Source organism: Gorilla gorilla, chromosome X, assembly GCF_029281585.2.
Source record: "Gorilla gorilla gorilla isolate KB3781 chromosome X, NHGRI_mGorGor1-v2.1_pri, whole genome shotgun sequence".
Classification (NCBI taxonomy): domain Eukaryota; kingdom Metazoa; phylum Chordata; class Mammalia; order Primates; family Hominidae; genus Gorilla; species Gorilla gorilla.
Window position 1 is genome coordinate 65,010,371 of NC_073247.2, and position 19,687 is coordinate 65,030,057.

At 45.0% G+C, this 19,687-nt stretch overlaps 1 protein-coding gene across 3 annotated transcripts in view; it reads right to left on the reverse strand.

The window, feature by feature from the left end:
* Nucleotides 1-532: 532 nt before the first annotated feature.
* PFKFB1 (6-phosphofructo-2-kinase/fructose-2,6-biphosphatase 1) overlaps nt 533-19,687 on the reverse strand; it is a 64,225-nt gene continuing 45,070 nt past the window's right edge. For all 3 annotated transcript variants that reach the window (XM_055376450.1, XM_055376449.2, XM_004064236.5), the window contains exons 9-14: nt 16,896-17,042; nt 13,281-13,385; nt 5,446-5,575; nt 2,797-2,859; nt 1,658-1,722; nt 533-1,299 (exon numbers count right to left, since the gene is read on the reverse strand). In XM_055376450.1, coding sequence (XP_055232425.1) covers nt 1,240-1,299; nt 1,658-1,722; nt 2,797-2,859; nt 5,446-5,575; nt 13,281-13,385; nt 16,896-17,042 — 570 coding nt within the window. In that variant the 3' untranslated portion in view covers nt 533-1,239. The remainder of the gene's footprint in view (nt 1,300-1,657; nt 1,723-2,796; nt 2,860-5,445; nt 5,576-13,280; nt 13,386-16,895; nt 17,043-19,687) is intronic.

Sequence of the window (19,687 nt, forward strand, 5' to 3'; positions counted from 1 at the left end):
CTGAAGAGATGGCCCATAGTATCCAACATAGTTAGGGACAGAACATTAAGGATAGATTGGGGGACAATAGAGCATTCAAAGGACTCTGCTCTTGATGCTGTACAGCAACAAATATTGTTCATTCAAAAAATACTATAGGGCTGGGCACAGTGGCTCATGTCTGTAATCCCAGGACTTTGGGAGAGGCCAAGATGGGAGGATCGCTTGAGCCCAGGAGTTCAAGACCAGCCTGGATAACATAGTAAGACTTCGTCTCTACAGAATAATTGAAAATTAGCCGGGCATGGTGGTGTGCACCTGTGGTCCCAGCTCCTTGTGAGAGAGGCTGAGGTGGGAGGATCACTTAAGCCCAGGAGTTTGAGGCTGCAGTGAGCTGAGATTGCACCACTGCACTTCAGCCTGGGTGACAGAGTGAGACCCTGTCTCAAAAAAAAAAAAGAAGAAAATACTACATATATGCCTACTGTATGGAGGCACACTGCTAGGGATTCAGTGGATGACAGAGAGTTGTAAGGACTGGGGTAGTGGGTGGGCAGTGGTCAGACAGTTGGATGCTTACGTTTAAGAAGTCAGACCAGGGAGATGATACCAAAATCCATGGAGTAGGTGGTTGAAGGGGAGAAGATGATCACTGGAGTTGAGGGGGTCAGGGGACTGTGAGGCCAGAGTATTGGTTGGATCATTAACATAAACAGTGAAATCACTCAGGATGGCAGCAAGAGTTGGAGAAGAAAGGAGCACTTGGCTCGAGTGCCAGATTCTTCCCTGAGTGTAAGGACGAAAGTGTCATGCCCACAGCCACCTTGCTGGAACAAGGCCCACAGGAACTCACAGGCACCTATCTTCTCCCCCATCTTTGGAGGTGCTACTGTAGAACTTTTCCCTCCAGGAAGTCCTCACCCATTCCATGCCCTCACAGCAGCAGAGCTGGGTCAGGATTAGGGTCAGTACCTTGAGAACAACTGGAAAAGCCTCGCCATGACCTCCTCCTCTCCTCTTGTAGGCAGTAAGTCTTTATTCGTCAGAGAATAGGAATTAAGAAAGAAAGTTTCCTTCAGAGCTGGATAGCTCCTTGGTTGCGGCCAGCAAGCGAGGCTTGTTTGGGAGTTGCGGAGGACTTCTTCACTGGAAGTGGGGTGCCTCAGTGAGGCCAAGGCAGAGTAGGAGAAGAGCAAAGGTAGCATTTCCTAAAGGTGGAAGGCGATGAGGACACAGGCAGTTTGACTTCTTGGAAAGGGCTCAGTAGTGGGCTGGGACGGTATCCAGGGCTTCCTCAGGTTCCCGTGTGATGTCCACATTCTGAGGAGAGAGCGCAGGATTAATAGGAAGGAGACAGCAGTGCAGGGCCCCAACCTCTCCCCTGCCTCTTGTCCTCATTGCCAGGCTCCCCTCTTTCAGCCAGGCCCGGATCCTGACCCTCGGGTAGGCCTGGGGGAATCTCAGCCTGAGGCCTTTTTGGCGGGAATTGCCCCAGCCTTGCATCTCCATGGTGCCTCGGGTCTGGGTTGTGGTTTCCGCATTTCTGGGTGCTGGTTGCTCCATCTGTTGGTGCAAAACACCCAGGCTTGGTGGGGTTGGGGCAGCTTTTCTGTGGATAAGGTGCTTTCACCATGTGCTGTGTCCACAGCCAGCTTGGGCCATGGAGTCCCCCACCTACCTCAGGCTTCTCCCGGTGCGTGTTCACAGCCTCCACATTCAGGTAGATGGATTCCACTTTGCAGCCTTAGAAAAGAACAATCCATCTGTCCATAAGCCCCCAAGGTAGGCACAGGTCTTCCCTGAGGTATCACCTCCCCTCCCCCATCAACAGCCACACCCCCAGCTTCATACTGTGTACAGATCATGACTCGCCTGTATAGAGGAGAATTTAGACAGCTATGTGATGTGTGGGGAAGACACCAGGCCTAAGAGGCAGCCAACAGGGTATCCTGTCACCTCTGCCCCTAACAGTCTTAGTTCGCTGAGCTTCAGGTGCTCATTTGTAAATGGGGATGGAGATGAGAGATGAACTCTGGCTGCCCACAGCTCTTGAGGTCCGCAGGACAGCAGTCTCATCTATGTAATATTGATGTAGCTCTGAGGATCCTCCAAGCCGTGTTAGGTGGTGAAGAGGTGGAAGAGTCCTGGGGCCACTGCCTTGGGCGATCAGTGCAAGGCAAAGTTTATCTGGAGGACAATGTGGTTGTGGCAACACCAGGAGTATGGAAGTTCACCTGGGAGTTTTAGGGAACCTGAAGAGGATGAGGGTGCATCACTGGGGCTTGGGGCTGACAGAGGGGGCCTAATGCCTGTGGAAGCTCCCTTAGCTTCATCCCTGTGGACTGCACCTTACTCCAGGCTTCAGTAGGTCATCTGCCCCGTTCGTACCCCAGAATAGATTTGATTCTGTCCCTCCCCTGTTCATGAACCTTTCATAGCTAATGTCCCAAGAAAGAGCCTAAACTGCCCAGGCTGGTCTTTGTGCTCTTTCTCCAATACAGCCCTAACCTATAATTTTCCTCTGGTCCCCTTTGGGGAATCCCCCTTCCACAGCTTGGTGCTCTGTGCTGGGTGCTCTGGCAGAAACACAGAAAGTCAGAGCCAGCCCCAGATTTAGAAACCATCCTACTCTTTCCCTGTTATCCTACTACCATCAGTCCCACCTCCACCACCCACTAAGGGAACCTCCTGCAGGACACCCACCCACCCACCCACCCAGGAAACCTCCTGCAGGACTCTTCTGGGCAAATGGTAGGCACTAGGGCCATGCTCATAGCCTCTATATGCCTGTCCTTCGATCAGGGTGGGAGTACTTACCATAAGCCACAGGAGTGAGTTTGAGCACTGTGTGCAGAGGGCACTTGAGATATGGAAGCTCATCTAGAAAGGAACAGGAAGCAGCCCTCAGAGGCAGGGTGCTGGCCAGGACACAGCCTCCCCAGGCCCCCAGGCTTGCTGGATGCTCCCCATTCCATGTCCCCTTGCCATGGTGGGGCCTCACCAGGGGCCCACTCCCCCCACCCTGCAGGGGCAGCACTGAGAGCACCTGGGAAGAGAGGAGGAGAGCAGGGAGGCAGGAATGCCCTGGAAAATGGTGGTGGACTGGACTGCGTGTCCTGCAGGAGGGTTGGGCCGGCCACCCTGGAGACGGCCACCACCTCACTCACAGGACAAACGAGACCCAGGCAGGCTTCTCTCCCGCCCCAAGCCTGGGGCCTTCGGCAGACCCCACACCACAAAGGCCCACAGTTCACGTCAGCAAGTGTTTTTTGAGACCCTGCTGTGGCAGTGGACAGCTCCCACAGCCTTCTCCCAGCCTGGCCCGCTCCCTCTGATCATCCCTGCCTCAGGCCTGGCAATGGACGAGCATTTGTGCATTCACTTGTTTCCAGTTATTGACATTATGCATAAAGTTGTTCTGAATATTCATGTGCATTCTTGTCTGGGTCTATGTTTCCATTTCTCAGGCAAGCCCAAGAGGTGGGGACAGTAAGCCCATTTCATGGTCTCAGCCAACTGAGGCCCTGAGAGGGAAAATGCTCTCCGCAAGTCACACAGCCAGGAAGCAGCAGAGCAAGGCCTTGAACCTGGGACCCTGTGAGGCCAGAATGCATGCACTGGCCCCTACTGTCAACTGCCCCTGCCATCCAGGGGCTTGCAGTGTCCTGGGGGTGATAAACCCACCTGCTAGGCACTCTCTCCTGACACCCACTTTCCTGCCCACCTGCACATAACGCTCCCCATTTCCCTTCATTTTGCAGGATCACCACCCCTCATGGCTTCCCTCAACAGCAGGTTCCACCCTAGGTTTCTGAGGTCTGCCACTGCCCTCCCAGCCTCCTGAGACATTAGGTTGGCTTTTTTCCTTCCTGGGCATCCATCCTGCTGCTCCTCCTTGTTTTTGTCATCATCAGGCCCTGGGCCAAGGGTGTTTTGCCCACTACCTCATGACACCCTTAAAGATAGATTGAGGTACTACTGTACACCCTCCTTGTACACTTGAGGAAACAGACTCGGAGAAGGGAAGTGACTTGCCTGAGATCTCTGACCCAGCTCTGCCACTGCCTCCACTAGTGACCTTGGCCCAGGCTCTTCTCTCTCTGGTCCTCAGTGTTCCCATTTCACAGGACAGGATTGGACTAGATGTACTCTGAGGGTGCCCCAGCCCTGATGTTCTGTGGGTCTGCATTCTCAGTCACATCATCTCTCTGGGCCTTGTTCCAGCATTCACCTAAGTAATGGGGTGGGTGGGTGGGGGGGTGAGAACATCTGTCCAGTGCTGCCCTGTGTGGCTCCCAGGACAGGTAGCCTGTGTGTAAAAAGCACTCCACACATGTCTGAGACGGGAAGTCCTCTGACATGTACCTGGGATCAATGTCTATCCCTCACACTCTGAGCCCCATGACCTTGTGCCAGTCACTTCACCTTTCTGGGTCTCCCATTTCCTCATCTGGACAATGGGAGTTACAGCACCTGCCTCATGATCTCAAAACATTGCCCTGAAAAGTAGAAATGTGAACAGAGAGAAATCTACCAGTGCAAGGACCCCCACCGCACATCCTATCACCTATTTCCAGTGAGGAAACTGAGGACCAGGCAGAGGAAATTCCTTATTTAATGTCAAGTTCTCAAGTGCCCTGGGTTCCAATTCTGGATGACTCCATATTACAGTGTTCTTTATTTTCAAACTAGCATCGTAGAAAAGATCCAAGACTGTAAAACAGTGTAGACATTGAATATAATTTTGCATTGTTCTGAGACACCTTAAAAATATCCTGGAAATGCTAACACATCAGCATCCACATTGGAAATGGAATCTCATGCCTGAAAGTGATATAACAGTTTTTTTTTGCCAGGCCAGCTGCCCCAGTTTGCAGTTCAGCCTATGCAGTCAGTGTGTAAATACTCTGTAAATGCAATGCCTACATATTTTTTTTTAAAATAAATTATCATTTGAAAAACAATTTAAAATGAAAACATCACTATCTTGGGGAAATTACCCCTATAGCAAGGACAGAAACTTGTAATCAGGATCATGAAGCTATGAAAGGCCCTACTATCACCTGATGGTAGCATGCGTCACAGAAATACTAGCTCATCTTTTCCAGATTGAGGCAGACTGTTAACGTTGGCTTTGAAAATGTTAGCTAAGAATAATACTATACTAATAATAGCAGTTAACATATAGCCCACACAATGCATCATTAACTGTTCTAAACTTTTTACTTATGTCATTTAAAATTCATCATTATTCTCCCCATTTTACAGATGAGGACACTGAGGCCAGAGAAGTTAAAGTAATTTGTGAAAGGCAGTACAGCTAGTATGTGAAAGAGAAAGAATCTGAACCTAGGCATCCTTGTTCTAGATACTCTTCTCTTAACTACTAAGATATAGATATCTAATTGTTGGTGTCAGTGTCTCAAATACCATCAAACTTTCTCAAAACAGAGATGAGGGTAGTACCTGAACTTTTATCCAGGAAATAGGCCAGGAGGCACCGCATGACAGCCTGGTGGCAGATCACCAGTACATTCTCCTGTCGTTCTAGCTCCATTATCACTGGCTCCAGACGCTGAACCAGATCCTCATAGGACTAAACGTAAGAGAGATACTTGAGTGAGAAAGGAAGATGAGGCACATTTGCCCAGAGGGTAAGAACTCTAAACTAGGAATCAAGAACATTTGGTTCCAGTGCCAGTTCAATTGTTGACCCACCAGTATGACCTTAGGCAACTCACTTCCTTCTTAGGGTCTTAGTTTCATTATCTGCTAAATGGGGGCTATCAATATAGTGGACCAAATAAATGTATCAATACAGTGGACTAAATAACAATAACAACAATACAACTCCCCACTGAAAATTGTCTACTTAAGTGCACTGCTGACCTTTCACAATAATAAAGAAAATTTTATAAATATAGGGCCCCAAAATAGAGAAAAACGGAAAAAAAACAAGTGATAAATGAATGTAGCAGCCACAGCTGCCCTGGAGGCATTTGCCAATCATAGTAACTAAGAGTTTTGAGTTTTAAAAACTGTACGGAAGTAGAAGACAAGGCCTTGGGTGTGCACAAGGTGGGGAGTTAAGACTGAGACTCTCACATAAATCTGAGACGCTCAAAGGCCAAATCTTTACGCTCTAAGTGCAAACTAGAAAAAGTTCCTTAACAAGCAAAAAGAAACAACAAGAAAATGTGTCTGTCTCTCCTTGGCTCTCAGGGGAAATAAGTGAAAATCCTCCTGTATCAAATTCACACATAACAATATTAACCTTAAATGAAAATGGGCTAAATGCTCCAATTAAAAGATACAGACTGGCAAATTGGATAAAGAGTCAAGACCCATCAGTGTGCTGTATTCAGGAAACCCATCTCACATGCAGTGATACACATAGGCTCAAAATAAAGGGATGGAGGAAGATCTACCAAGCAAATGGAAAACAAAAAAAGGCAGGGGTTGCAATCCTAGTCTCTGATAAAACAGACTTTAAACCAACAAAGATCAAAAGAGACAAGGCCATTACATAATGGTAAAGGGATCAATTCAACAAGGAGAGCTAACTATCCTAAATATATATGCACCCAATACAGGAGCACCCAGATTCATAAAGCAAGTCCTGAGTGACCTACAAAGAGACTTAGACTCCCACACAATAATAATGGGAGACTTTAACACCCCACTGTCAACATTAGACAGATCAACGAGACAGAAAGTTAACAAGGATATCCAGGAATTGAACTCAGCTCTGCACCAAGTGGACCTAATAGACATCTACAGAACTCTCCACCCCAAATCAACAGAATACACATTCTTCTCAGCACCACACCGCACTTATTCCAAAATTGACCACATAGTTGGAAGTAAAGCACTCCTCAGCAAATGTAAAAGAACAGAAATTATAACAAACTGTCTCTCAGACCACAGTGCAATCAAACTAGAAGAACTCAGGATTAAGAAACTCACGCAAAACCGCTCAACTACACGGAAACTGAACAACCTGCTCCTGAATGACTACTGGGTACATAACAAAATGAGGGCAGAAATAAAGATGTTCTTTGAAACCAACGAGAACAAAGACACAACATACCAGAATCTCTGGGACACATTTAAAGCAGTGTGTAGAGGGAAATTTATAGCACTAAATGCCCACAAGAGAAAGCAGGAAAGATCTAAAATTGACACCTAACATCACAATTGAAAGAACTAGAGAAGCAAGAGCAAACACATTCAAAAGCTAGCAGAAGGCAAGAAATAACTAAGATCAGAGCAGAACTGAAGGAGATAGAGACACAAAAAACCCTTCAAAAAATCAATGAATCCAGGAGCTGGTTTTTTGAAAAGATCAACAAAATTGATAGACCAGTAGCAAGACTAATAAAGAAGAAAAGAGATAAGAATCAAATAGATGCAATAAAAAATGATAAAGGGAATATCACCACCGATCCCACAGATATACAAACTACCATCAGAGAATAATATAAACACCTCTATGCAAATAAACTAGAAAATCCAGAAGAAATGGATAAATTCCTGGACACATACACCCTCCCAAGACTAAACCAGAAAAAGGTTGACTCTCTGAATAGACCAATAACAGGCTCTGAAATTGAGGCAATAATTAATAGCTTACCAACCAAAAATAGTCCAGGACCAGATGGATTCAGAGCCGAATTCTACCAGATGTACAAGGAGGAACTGGTACCATTCTGTCTGAAACTATTCCAATCAATAGAAAAAGAGGGAATCCTCCTTAACTCATTTTATGAGGCCAGCATCATCCTGATACCAAAGCCAGGCAGAGACACAACAAAAAAAGAGAATTTTAGACCAATATCCCTGATGAACATCGATGCAAAAATGCTCAATAAAATACTGGCAAACTGAATCCAGCAGCACATCAAAAAGCTTATCCACCATGATCAAGTGGGCTTCATCCCTGGGATGCAAGGCTGGTTCAACATATGCAAATCAATAAACGTAATCCAGCATATAAACAGAACCAATGACAAAAACCACATGATTATCTCAATAGATGCAGAAAAGGCCTTTGACAAAATTCAGCAGCCCTTCATGTTAAAACTCTCAATAAATTAGGTATTGATGGGACGTATCTCAAAATAATAAGAGCTATTTATGACAAACCCACAGCCAATATCATACTGAATGGGCAAAAACTGGAAGCATTCCCTTTGAAAACTGGCACAAGATGGGGATGCCCTCTTTCACCACTCCTATTCAACATAGTGTTGGAAGTTCTGGCCAGGGCAGTCAGGCAGGAGAAAGAAATAAAGGGCATTCAGTTAGGAAAAGAGGAAGTCAAATTGTCCCTGTTTGCAGATGACATGATTGTATATTTAGAAAACCCCATCGTCTCAGCCCAAAATCTCCTTAAGCTGATAAGCAACTTCAGCAAAGTCTCAGGATACAAAATCAATGTGCAAAAGTCACAAGCATTCTTTACACCAAAAACAGACAAAGAGAGACCCAAATCCTGAGTGAACTCCCATTCACAAATGCTTCAAAGAGAATAAAATACCAAGGAATCCAACTTACAAGGGATGTGAAGGACCTCTTCAAGGAAAACTACAAACCACTGCTCAATGAAATAAAAGAGGATACAAACAAATGGAAGAACATTCCATGCTCATGGGTAGGAAGAATCAATATCGTGAAGATGGCCATACTGCCCAAGGTAATTTATAGATTCAATGCCATCCCCATCAAGCTACCAATGACTTTCTTCACAGAATTGGAGAAAACTACTTTAAAGTTCATATGGAACCAAAAAAGAGCCCGCATTGCCAAGTCAATCCTAAGTCAAAAGAACAAAGCTGGAGGCATCATGCTACCTGACTTCAAACTATACTACAAGGCTACAGTAACCAAAACAGCATGGTACTGGTACCAAAACAGAGATATAGACCAATGGAACAGAACAGAGCCTTCAGAAATAATGCCACATATCTACAACTATCTGATCTTTGACAAACCTGAGAAAAACAAGCAATGGGGAAAGGATTCCCTATTTAATAAACGGTGCTGGGAAAACTGGCTAGCCATATGTAGAAAGCTGAAACTGGACCCCTTCCTTACACCTTATTCAAAAATTAATTCAAGATGGATGAAAGACTTAAACGTTAAACCTAAAACCATAAAAACCCTAGAAGAAAACCTAGGCAATACTGTTCAGGACATAGGCATGGGCAAGGACTTCATGTCTAAAACACCAAAAGCAATGGCAACAAAATCCAAAACAGACAAATGGGATCTAATTAAACTCAAGAGCTTCTGCACAGCAAAAGAAACTACCATCAGAGTGAACAGGCAACCTACAGAATGGGAGAAAATTTTTGCAATCTACTCATCTGACAAAGGGCTAATATCCAGAATGTACAAAGAACTGAAACAAATTTACAAGAAAAAAACAAACAACCCCATCAAAAAGTGGGTGAAGGATATGAATAGACACTTCTCAAAAGCAGACATTTATGCAGCCAAAAGACACATGAAAAATTGCTCATCATCACTGTCCATCAGAGAAATGCAAATCAAAACCACAATGAGATACCATCTCACACCAGTTAGAATGGTGATCAATATAAAATCAGGAAACACCATGTCTTGGAGAAGATCTGGAGAAATAGGAACACTTTTACACTGTTGGTGGGACTGGAAACTAGTTCAACCATTGTGGAAGTCAGTGTGGCGATTCCTCAGGGATCTAGAACTAGAAATACCATTTGACCCAGCCATCCCATTACTGGGTATATACCCAAAGGATTATATGTTATGCTGCTATAAAGACACATGCACATGTATGTTTACTGTGGCACTATTCACAATAGCAAAGACTTGGAACCAACCCAAATGTCCAACAATGATAGACTGGATTAAGAAAATGTGGCACATATACACCATGAAATACTACGCAGCCATAAAAAATGATGAATTCATGTCCTTTGTAGGGACATGGATGAAGCTGGAAACCATCATTCTCAGCAAACTATCTCAAGGACAAAAAACCAAACACCGCATATTCTCGCTCATAGGTGGGAATTGAACAATGAGAACACTTGGACACAGGAAGGGGAACATCACACCCCGGGGCCTGTTGTGGGGTGGGGGAAGGGGGGAGGAATAGCATTTGGAGATATACCTAATGTAAATGACGATTTAATAGGTGCACACACCAGCATGGCACATGTATATATATGTAACTTGCACATTGTGCACATGTACCCTAAAACTTAAATTATAATAAAAAAAATCCTGTAAGAATTTATAACCACCAGACTTCCCTCAGGTGGGCTGGTGATTCAGAACTACACTATCCATTTGGTTTGAAGAATGTTATGCTGAGAGTTTAATAAAAAGTGATCCCAAGTCGTTAGCTCCCAGGACTGCTTAGAAGAAGCAAAATGAAATCTCTCTGGATTCTCTCAACTCAGGCTGCGTGAGATTTCCATAGATAAATTCTTGCCAAGCTGGAGCTCATATAACACACAAGGAAATAAACTACTATGAGTGAGAATAAGCAGAAACAAGAAGAGAACCCTAAAAACTTAAGATAAGGGATGCCACAATATAAAATAAATATGTTTGAAACTTTTAAAGAAATAAAAGGTGGAATAAAAAATGTAAGGAAGAAACAAGATTCCATCAAATATACAATGTAGATTTGAAAAATAACTAAATGGAATTTCAGAAATAAAAAATAGTCATTAAAATTGAAAACTCAGTGTATGGGGTAAGGAGCATATTGGATACTACTTAAATAGTGACTGGAAGATAAAGCTGAAGAAATTACTCAGGATGCAGCAAAAGATACAAAGAGATAGAAAATAGGAAGGAAAAGTTAGGAGACATGAAGAATAGAGGCAGGAGTAACATATATCCAATTGTATTTCCAGAAGAAGATAATAGAATGTGAGAGATGAATTTTTAAAGATAAATTGTCTGAGAGTTTTCCAGACTTGAAGAAGAATCCCAGTCCTCAGATTCAGGAAGTCTCACTAATCCCAAGCTATACATTAATAAATGAAAAGAAATTATCATCTAGACATATTAGAGGGAAACTTTAAAGCAACAATGATACAAAAACCTTAAAAGTAGCCAGAGAGGAAAGAAAACTAGACTGACAGCAGATTTCCTAGCCACAGTAGAAGCCAGAAGACAGTGAGGGTAATACTTTCAAAGTGCTGAGAGAAAACAACTGTCAACCTAGAGTTTTTACCCAGCCAAGCATCACTAGGATTGAGGACCCCCTCCTACCAAGACATTTTTAGACAAAAAGAAGGGTGTGTTTACTCACTAAAAAAGCTTCTAAAGAAAGATGGAAGGCCGGGCGCGGTGGCTCACGCCTGTAATCCTAGCACTTTGGGAGGCCGAGGTTGGTGGATCATGAGGTCAGGAGATGGAGACCATCCTGGCTAACACAGTGATACCCCGTCTCTACTAAAAATACAAAAAATTAGCCAGGTGTGGTGGCAGGCGCCTGTAGTCCCAGCTACTCGGGAGGCTGAGGCAGGAGAATGGTGTGAACCTGGGAGGTAGAGCTTGCAGTGAGCCGAGATGGGGCCACTGCACTCCAGCCTGGGCGAAAGTGCAAGACTCCGTCTCAAAAAATAAATAAATAAATAAATAAAATAAAAAATAAATAAATATAAAAAAGAAAGATGGAAAATGAACTCAGAGGGAAGATTTGAGGTGCAAGGGGCAAGAATGATCAGAGGAATTGGTAAGCATGTGGTTAAATCTAAATAAACATTGACTGCATACAATAATAACAACAACAGTAATAATTCACTTGGGGGTTAAGACCAAGTTTGACCTAAAATACAAACAATTAACATGTAAATTAGGAGACACAATGGCCAGGGTTTTAAAGTTCTTCTGTTGTTTAGGTAGAGGGTAGAGATATTGATTTTAGATTTTGTTAATAATGAATATTAAAATGTTAAGGATTCAAGTTGGTTGCATAATAGCACTCAGCAAAAAATTATTATGAGTGATTTTGAAATACATTTTGACCTTACATCCTTATTGAGATATCGACTAAAAACTGAAAGAATCACGATGAAAAATTTTTAAAATGTTAAGGGTAATCTCTAAATGAATGGAAACAAATTATGTAACTTAAATATGGATATAAAAACTTTATCAATCCTAAAGAGGGCAGGAAAAGAGAAAAAACTAAGCAGAGAGCTCAAGACAAGATAATAGTAATAAACTAAAAAAGTTAGTAATTACAATAAAAGTAAATATACCAAACTTACCATTCAAAAGACACATATTTTCAGTTTGGATTAAAAACAACGAAACCCAACTATAAGCTGTTTATAAGAGACACAAAACAAAGATACACAGAGAAGTTGAAAGTAAATGAATAGCTAAAAGTGAACTAGGTAAGCAGTCACCAGAAGTCACTGAATCTTGTACAGCTATATTAATATCAGATAAAATACGTTTTTAGGCAAAAAGGATTATCGAGGAGAAAGAGGTTTGGTCACTATGTAATAATAAAATGTGCAATTCACTGAGAAGATATAATTGCTTTAATTTTGTATACCTCTAATAACATAGCCTCTAAATACCTAAAGGAAAATGAGGGCAAATTAAGATGAATTTTATAATGTCATCTCTGTGGGTGAAGATTAAAAATGTGAAAGTGTTGTATAACTGAATAGAATATCTATTGTTTTATCCTCCCAGATGTCCTTCTTTTCTAATAACTTTTCCCAGCAATTTATATCAGAAATAAAGTATGACTAATAAATGCTCTAAAATGTGGAACTGGCTAAGTGGAGGCTTGATCAAAAGCAATGAGCATTCATCTCATATGGGGATAGGGAACTGATGGTCTGGTTCATGTAGTGGCAAAGAAGTTGATTAAATTATTAGCCATTGTCCCTTGGGACAATGCCAACTGCCCAGAGAGGCTGGAGCTTCAGACAACTTGGCAACAAAATATCAGGAAATCAGAGTATGTTGAACTATTTAAAGCGTCTTCATGAAAGGATACCAGAGACAAGGTCCAGGATAAAGTGAGCACTTCTGAAGCAGAAAGAGAATAAGCAAGAAAATTATGTAGCTTTTAAAAGAAAGGGATGGATCTATTGCCTATAGCCAAGAATCTAAAACAACCAAGGGCCAGATAATCATGTGCCTTGTGGGATGGCAGCTGCTGCAAGATATGCTTACTCTGTTTCTAAAGCTGTCTAGACAATTGTGGGATCCTAGCAGTTGCAATGAAGACACGGGGAGTAGTCCTAGGCATTAGGCCACCCCCCAAACCTTACCTCTCCCTTGGGATAGCGGTAGCGATATTTATCTTGGTCTCGCAGTGCAAATTCTTCAGGGTAATGTTCCTGGATTTCTTCATAGGTCATCTCCTCACAGACACCCTGAGAAAAAGTATTTGGGGGCGAAAGTATTCACAAGATGAAATTCCACAGAGTCTTTGCCATAATTCTTCGATGATTGTGAAACAGTAGCACATGAGCACCTGGGTCTCTGTGAACACAGCTCTGGGTTTGTGCCTGTTGTCCATAAGTGTGTATGCGTGTGTGTGTGTGTGTGTGTGTGTATGAGGTGTGTGGCTGTGTAGATGTGACAGTGAGTGTATGTGAATAGATGTGTTCAGGCTGAGTGTATGAGGTTTTTCTATGATTGTACAGATAGGTCTGTAGGTGTACATTATACATATAAGTATGTATTTTTATAAATATATGGGCATAAGGATTTGTGGCTGTGTTTACAAGTCTGTGTGCAGCATGCTTATGATATGTACTTGTGGTATGTTTAAGGACTTATGCCTTGTGTTTGTGTATTTGTCTCAGCATATGTTGTGTGCTTGCGTGTGTGTGTGTATGTGTGTGTATAGGGTGTCTAAGCATCTGAGAATGTGTCCATGTGGTCTTTCCATGCAGGTCTCAGTGTATCTGTGGCATGTGTGTCTGTTAATGTATATGTCCCTCATTATGTCTCTGGTGTATATGTGAGAGTATCTGTGTGCCTGTGTCTGAAGACCTCTACTTTGGGAACTCTGGCAGATAAACAGGCATCCATAGACATCTCAGACAGGAAAAATTAATAAATTCCTAATGGTTTCAGAGTGGATTTGGGGGAGATACACTCTCCTCACTCAAAAAAGGAATTGAGTACTCAGAGAATGAGTTCCTAAGGAGCTTATGAGAGATTCCAAGTCTACTGAGAAACTCCCAGAGGTGAGGTGACTGCTGCTGGTGGTGGAAAGTGATGTTGGGTTTCTAAGGTTTCCTTCTGGGTATGTGGATTCCAATTAAATCTCCCTGTAGGGGGCCAGTGGCCTCTGGTTGTTGTCTATTGGGCCCATCTACCATGCCCCCATCAGGGGTGAGGAAGTGAACCCCTACCCCAACCCACAAACATCTCTGCAGTGTGAAACTTCTCCAACCCACACTGCCCATGGAAGAAAGTGCACCCTACTGGGTACACAAGGTCGTTCAAGATTGGCTTCAACTTTCTATTCTGAGGAGTACTAGGAGCCTGTTGCCTATGGAAATGGTCATTGACTCCTTATTGAGTCAAATTGCTTAACCTCTCTGAATTTTACTTTCCTTATCTGCAAAATGTGGAGAATTAGAACTACTTCATAGAAGTGTTTTGAATATTGGAAAAATGTAAGTAAAAGATACTAGTACAGAATGCACAAGGGACATTTTAAAGACTCAATCATTAGAATGAAGTATCAATATTTTATTACTCATGGAAAGTAAACCAGAAACGTAAATTCTTGCTTTATCTTCATCCTAAATTCTTGCTTCTTCCTCACTCACCCCTCATAGCCAATTCCTGAGATTCCACCTCCTAAAGCTCTCTCAAATCGATTCCTTTTTTCCTCCCTCTCCATTTGTACTACTACAACCTTAGCATTTCCGCACACATACAATACCCTCTTTGTTTATGAAGTTCCCTATCCCTGTCTGTCTGCCTGGAATGTCATTCTTGATCCTTTCTACTTGGTTCACTGTTACTCAAACCTGAGGCTTCAGCTAGGTGTCACTTCTTCCAGGTAGATCTTGGCTGAGTTAGGTGTCCTGCCCCAAAGTCTATGCACCCATAGTCTTACCTATCAGAGCCTGTATCACACATGCTGTTCTCTATTTCTCTGTTTATTCCTCTGTCTACCCTATTTAGCCTGAAAATTCAGTGAAGACAGGAATGAATTGGATCAATTTCCACCTCCAGCATCACTCCAGAACCTGAAACAAGGAGGGGTTCAATAAATGTTTATACCACATGTGGGCCAGAAATAAGAAGCCACCAAACTTATGATGAAGAAATTTCATATTTGCTTGCATATATTTTACAGCAAATGTATGTGGTATACAGAACAATGCTGTATAGCCCTTTTCTAACTATGTGTATTTCTGTACCTCTATATTTATATACACATATGTATGAATGTACACACACATATATGTCTGTTTCTATAGAGGCATATCTAGCAGGCAGGTAAGTTAACCTACCCACATGCAAGTTATTTACACAAGTGGTGAAGCTTTTATGTTGACGCCTAACAATCATAACCTGTGCACTGCTGCCCAGTGCCATTGTACCTACAGTGCAGGTGAACAATGGAGAGGAAACAGCTCCTTTCTCAAAGAGCTCATGGAAGAACCTGACCCTGAAGAGAGATTGCTATACCACCAGGGTTGGGTCCTTCACGTCTCCCTCTTCCTCATCTCTTACAGCCAGTGCACCAGCAAGCCCTGCTGATTCCACCTTAATTTTTTTTTTTTTGAGACAGGGCCTTGATTGTCACTCAGGCTGGAGTGCAGTGGCATGATCACAGCTCACTGCAGCCTCAACCTCCCAGGCTTAAACAATCCTCCTATCTCAGCCTCCTGAGTAGCTGGGGTCACAGGCATGCACCACTGCACCCAGCTAATTTTTAAATTGTTTGTAGAGACGGGGTTTTACTATGTTGCTCAGGCTGGTCTCCAACTCCTGGGCTCAAGTGATCCTCCCACCTAGCCCTCCCAAAGTGCTGGGATTACAGGCATGAGCCACTGCACCTGGCCTGATTCCACCTTTGAAACATTCCCAGAGTCCTTCTTCATTCCATCTCCGATACCACTACTCTGGTTCAACATGCCCCCACCTCTTGCCAGACTAATGAAGTCAACTTCTTACTGGTCTACTTGTTCATTCTGGCCTTCCTCCCACCAAGTTTCCACACATGCCCAGAGTGGGCTTTCTTTAAAAATGTGCAACACATTCAGATTACTCCTACTTGATGTGGACCCCATCAATGGCATCTCATTGTTGTTTGGGCAGCATTTGAATCCCTCAACATGAACTATAAAGCCTGGTGGCCTGGCTTCCTTTCTAGCCTCATCTCCCTTTTCTTCAGATCTCACTATTGCTGTCCCAGCCTCTGTGCTATTCTTTCCTTCAATTCCCTGAAATTGCCATGCTCTCTTCTCATCTCTGGGTCTTCACATGAGTTATTTTCTGTCTCTGAATTAAATTTATTTCCCCACTCCCCAGACCATTTCATCTCCTTATATCACCTCTAGCTTCCTCCAGGAAGCTTTCCTTGTAAATTCCCCAGCACCAAGTTGAGTCAGGAGCACCCTAACCCTCTGATCCTCCATAATCCCTTCTACTTCTCCTCTCATAGCCCTTTGTCACACTGAGATGTAATGTCCTATTTACTGTCTGTCTTTAGGATGAGGGCAGAGACTTTGTCTATTCTGGCCTTCACTGGATCCCCAAGACATAGAATAAGTTCTAGCACATGGCTAGTTGTCAAAAAAGTTTGTTGAATTAATTAGGCTCCCCATAGGGGCTGGAGCAGAGGCAACCCAGGGGATAATCCCGGACTCAAGTCACCCCCACACACAGGAGATTCACCCCTTGCATCTCACCGCATCAATCTCATTCAGGGCCTTCCACTGCTCATAGGGGACACCCAGGGCCTCAGCTGTCTGGATGGTCCTCTTCATGTGACTGGTCCACACCTTCAGGGAGCTGATGCCCTGGGACTGAATGAAGTTGGCCAGGGCATAGGCATACTAGGGTGTGGGGATGCAGAGGAGGAGAGAAGGGGAAAAGGAGAGGTGAGAGAGAGCAGGGTGGCCATCAGAACAAGCTCAGATCTGCCACAAATTGAGTGGTGATGAACAAGCAGAGCAAAGAGTTTAAATGTTCCAAACTTATAAAAAGCCATACTCTTTCCAATGTGATGGTGGGCCAAGGGAATAGAAAAGAGCATGACAGAGAGAGAGAGAGAGAGAGAGAGAGAGAGCGCTTATTTGACGATTGCTCACCGAAGCCCCTACTTGGTTATTCATTCATTCAAACAGGCCCACCTCTAACATTTGTGGAGCCTGGGACAAGAGTACCAATGGAGGCACTCCATGCACAGTCTATCTCTCCATTTCTGGCTCTATCCTGCACTTCTATGTGCCTTTAGTACATGCTTGTGGATAACCAAGTCACATGACCAAGTTCTGTCCACATTTCCACCTCCACTGATCCCCATGCTCCACAAACAGCAACCCCTTGGTCGTGTGATATGGCCTGACCTCAAGTGGACAGACTCTAGGATAGGCCCATGTAGGCACTGAAAGCGGACTCTAGACAATAAGGGCAAACAATTCTAGGTTTGGGGTTACCCAGAGTATGGACTGGAAGTAGGGGTTGTGGGATTTGGGAGACATTACTTTTTGACACTGTGAACACTTATTGCTTAAGCAGGGTTCCTGGTACCCAGGTTCTAAGGGCACTCACACATGTATTGAGTGTTCGTGGCCCTGTGCTGGGTGCTGGGGTGTTCTTGTTCTCAAGACATGGCCAGTTCAGTGAGGGAAACACTGGCAGCACCGAGGGGAACCATAAAGGGCTGTGGGAGCCCAGAGGAGCTAGTGATTTCCTCCTCTGTGTATAGGCGTGTTGTTAACCGCTGACGGCATGTATTAGGAACATCTGCACGGGTGCATAGGTCCAGGCACACATTTCTATATGCAGCTATAGGCGTTTCATACATACATTTCATTATGGACCTGAGTCAGGAGTCAGCGTGCTCTGGTGGAAGGAGCCCTTGACAGGGAGTTATGAGCCGTAGGTTAAACTCCCTCAGCTCCCTTACATGGTCCCTTGTGCCCTCGGACACATCCCTGCCCCTCTCTGGCCTCATATCCAAAGAGCATTGTCTCACCTGGCCTGCTGTCTGGGGGCTGCACTTTAGAGAGTGGATGGGGAGCACCCAGACCACAGCCTGGTACACAGTGGGTGCTGCACAAGTGAGAGCTACCTTGACGGGGAGGTGCTTTGTAAACTGGGCCTGGTGCTCTGTGAGAAGCGTCAAGGTGGCGCCAGCTGTGTGCATGCACACACACACAGGTTTGTGTGCAGGGAGGCATGCCCTGTGGAGACGGCCACGTGTCTAGCTGGGCTCCGAGCTGTGTGGGCAAGGCCGGGCTGGCTCCACCCAAGAGGGCCCTGGCTGCAGGGGCTGCCATGGGCTGGGGTCACACCTCCAGCAGCCTCTGACTCTGCTCTGAGGAGTGGGACATGAGGGAGTCACAGGTCAGCGTCTACCTCGAGGGGAGGCTGTCAGTCTGGAGGTAACAGAAAGGGAGACACCAGGGTGTGGCCATCCAGGATAGTGCCTTGCCTGGGGCACCCCCCTCCCCCCATCTCCAGTGGGGGAGCTGAGGGCAGGCCAGTAGGCCCGGCTTTCAGTCCTGGCTCTGTCTCATCCTGGCCGCCTGCCCTGGGGCTGCTCTCTGCTTCTTCATCCATAAACTTGTGGCAGGAATGCCCACCCCACAGACCTGTGGTGAAGATGAAATGAGCCACATATGCCGAAGCAGATGGCACCGTGACTGTGCATAGGTGTCCAATAAATGACAATTATGACAACAACTGTCCTTCCTGCACTTCATTTCCCACCTGTTCCATCCCCAAGCGGTCCTGCCAGCAGGAACAATACCTGTGCTAATAAGCCCAGGCACAGGGCCAAATGCTGTGGAAATGGATCCCTGTATTCAGCCAGCAACCAGCCAGTAGGTCACTGTGCTGGGCTGGGGAGAAGATACTTAGGCCAGGAGAGCCACACATAGGCCAGAACTGGGAGAGCTGGAGCCCAGGGCATGGCAACCTGCCTGGGAGGGAGGAGAGGATGGGGAGGGCTTCCTGGAGCAGGTGCTGGGCCTTGGAAGGGAGTGGGGAGGGCAGGAAGGACACTGTCATGAGTGGGGACAGGGGCTGCCAGTGTGACACCTGCGTTGGGGTAAGGCCGGGAGGGCAGAATTGGGAAGAAGAGTGATTCAAGGGTGGGTCTCTCAGGGCAGCTGTCTGTGCCACTGACAGTCACCCACTGACAGAGGAGACAGAAGAGGGTAGACCAGGTGGGGAAGCTGCACTAGCAAAGGCACAGACTCGTGAGAAAGATGAGGCGACCAGTCAGGCAGGGACAAGGGAGTCACTGTCATGGAGCAGCTGGCTTTGGGCAGGCCTTGGGTGCCAGGGCCAAGCTCTTAGACCTGCAGAACAGGTGGCATTGGGAGCCATTCGGCGGCTGGGTCGAGACTGAGCAGCTGATGGGTGGAAGAGCAGGAGTGATGGAATCTGCTTCTACCCCATCCCTGGGTCATCCCACCTCAGGACCCAGAATGTGGCCACCACTACACCTGCAGCCCACCTAGGACAGCCC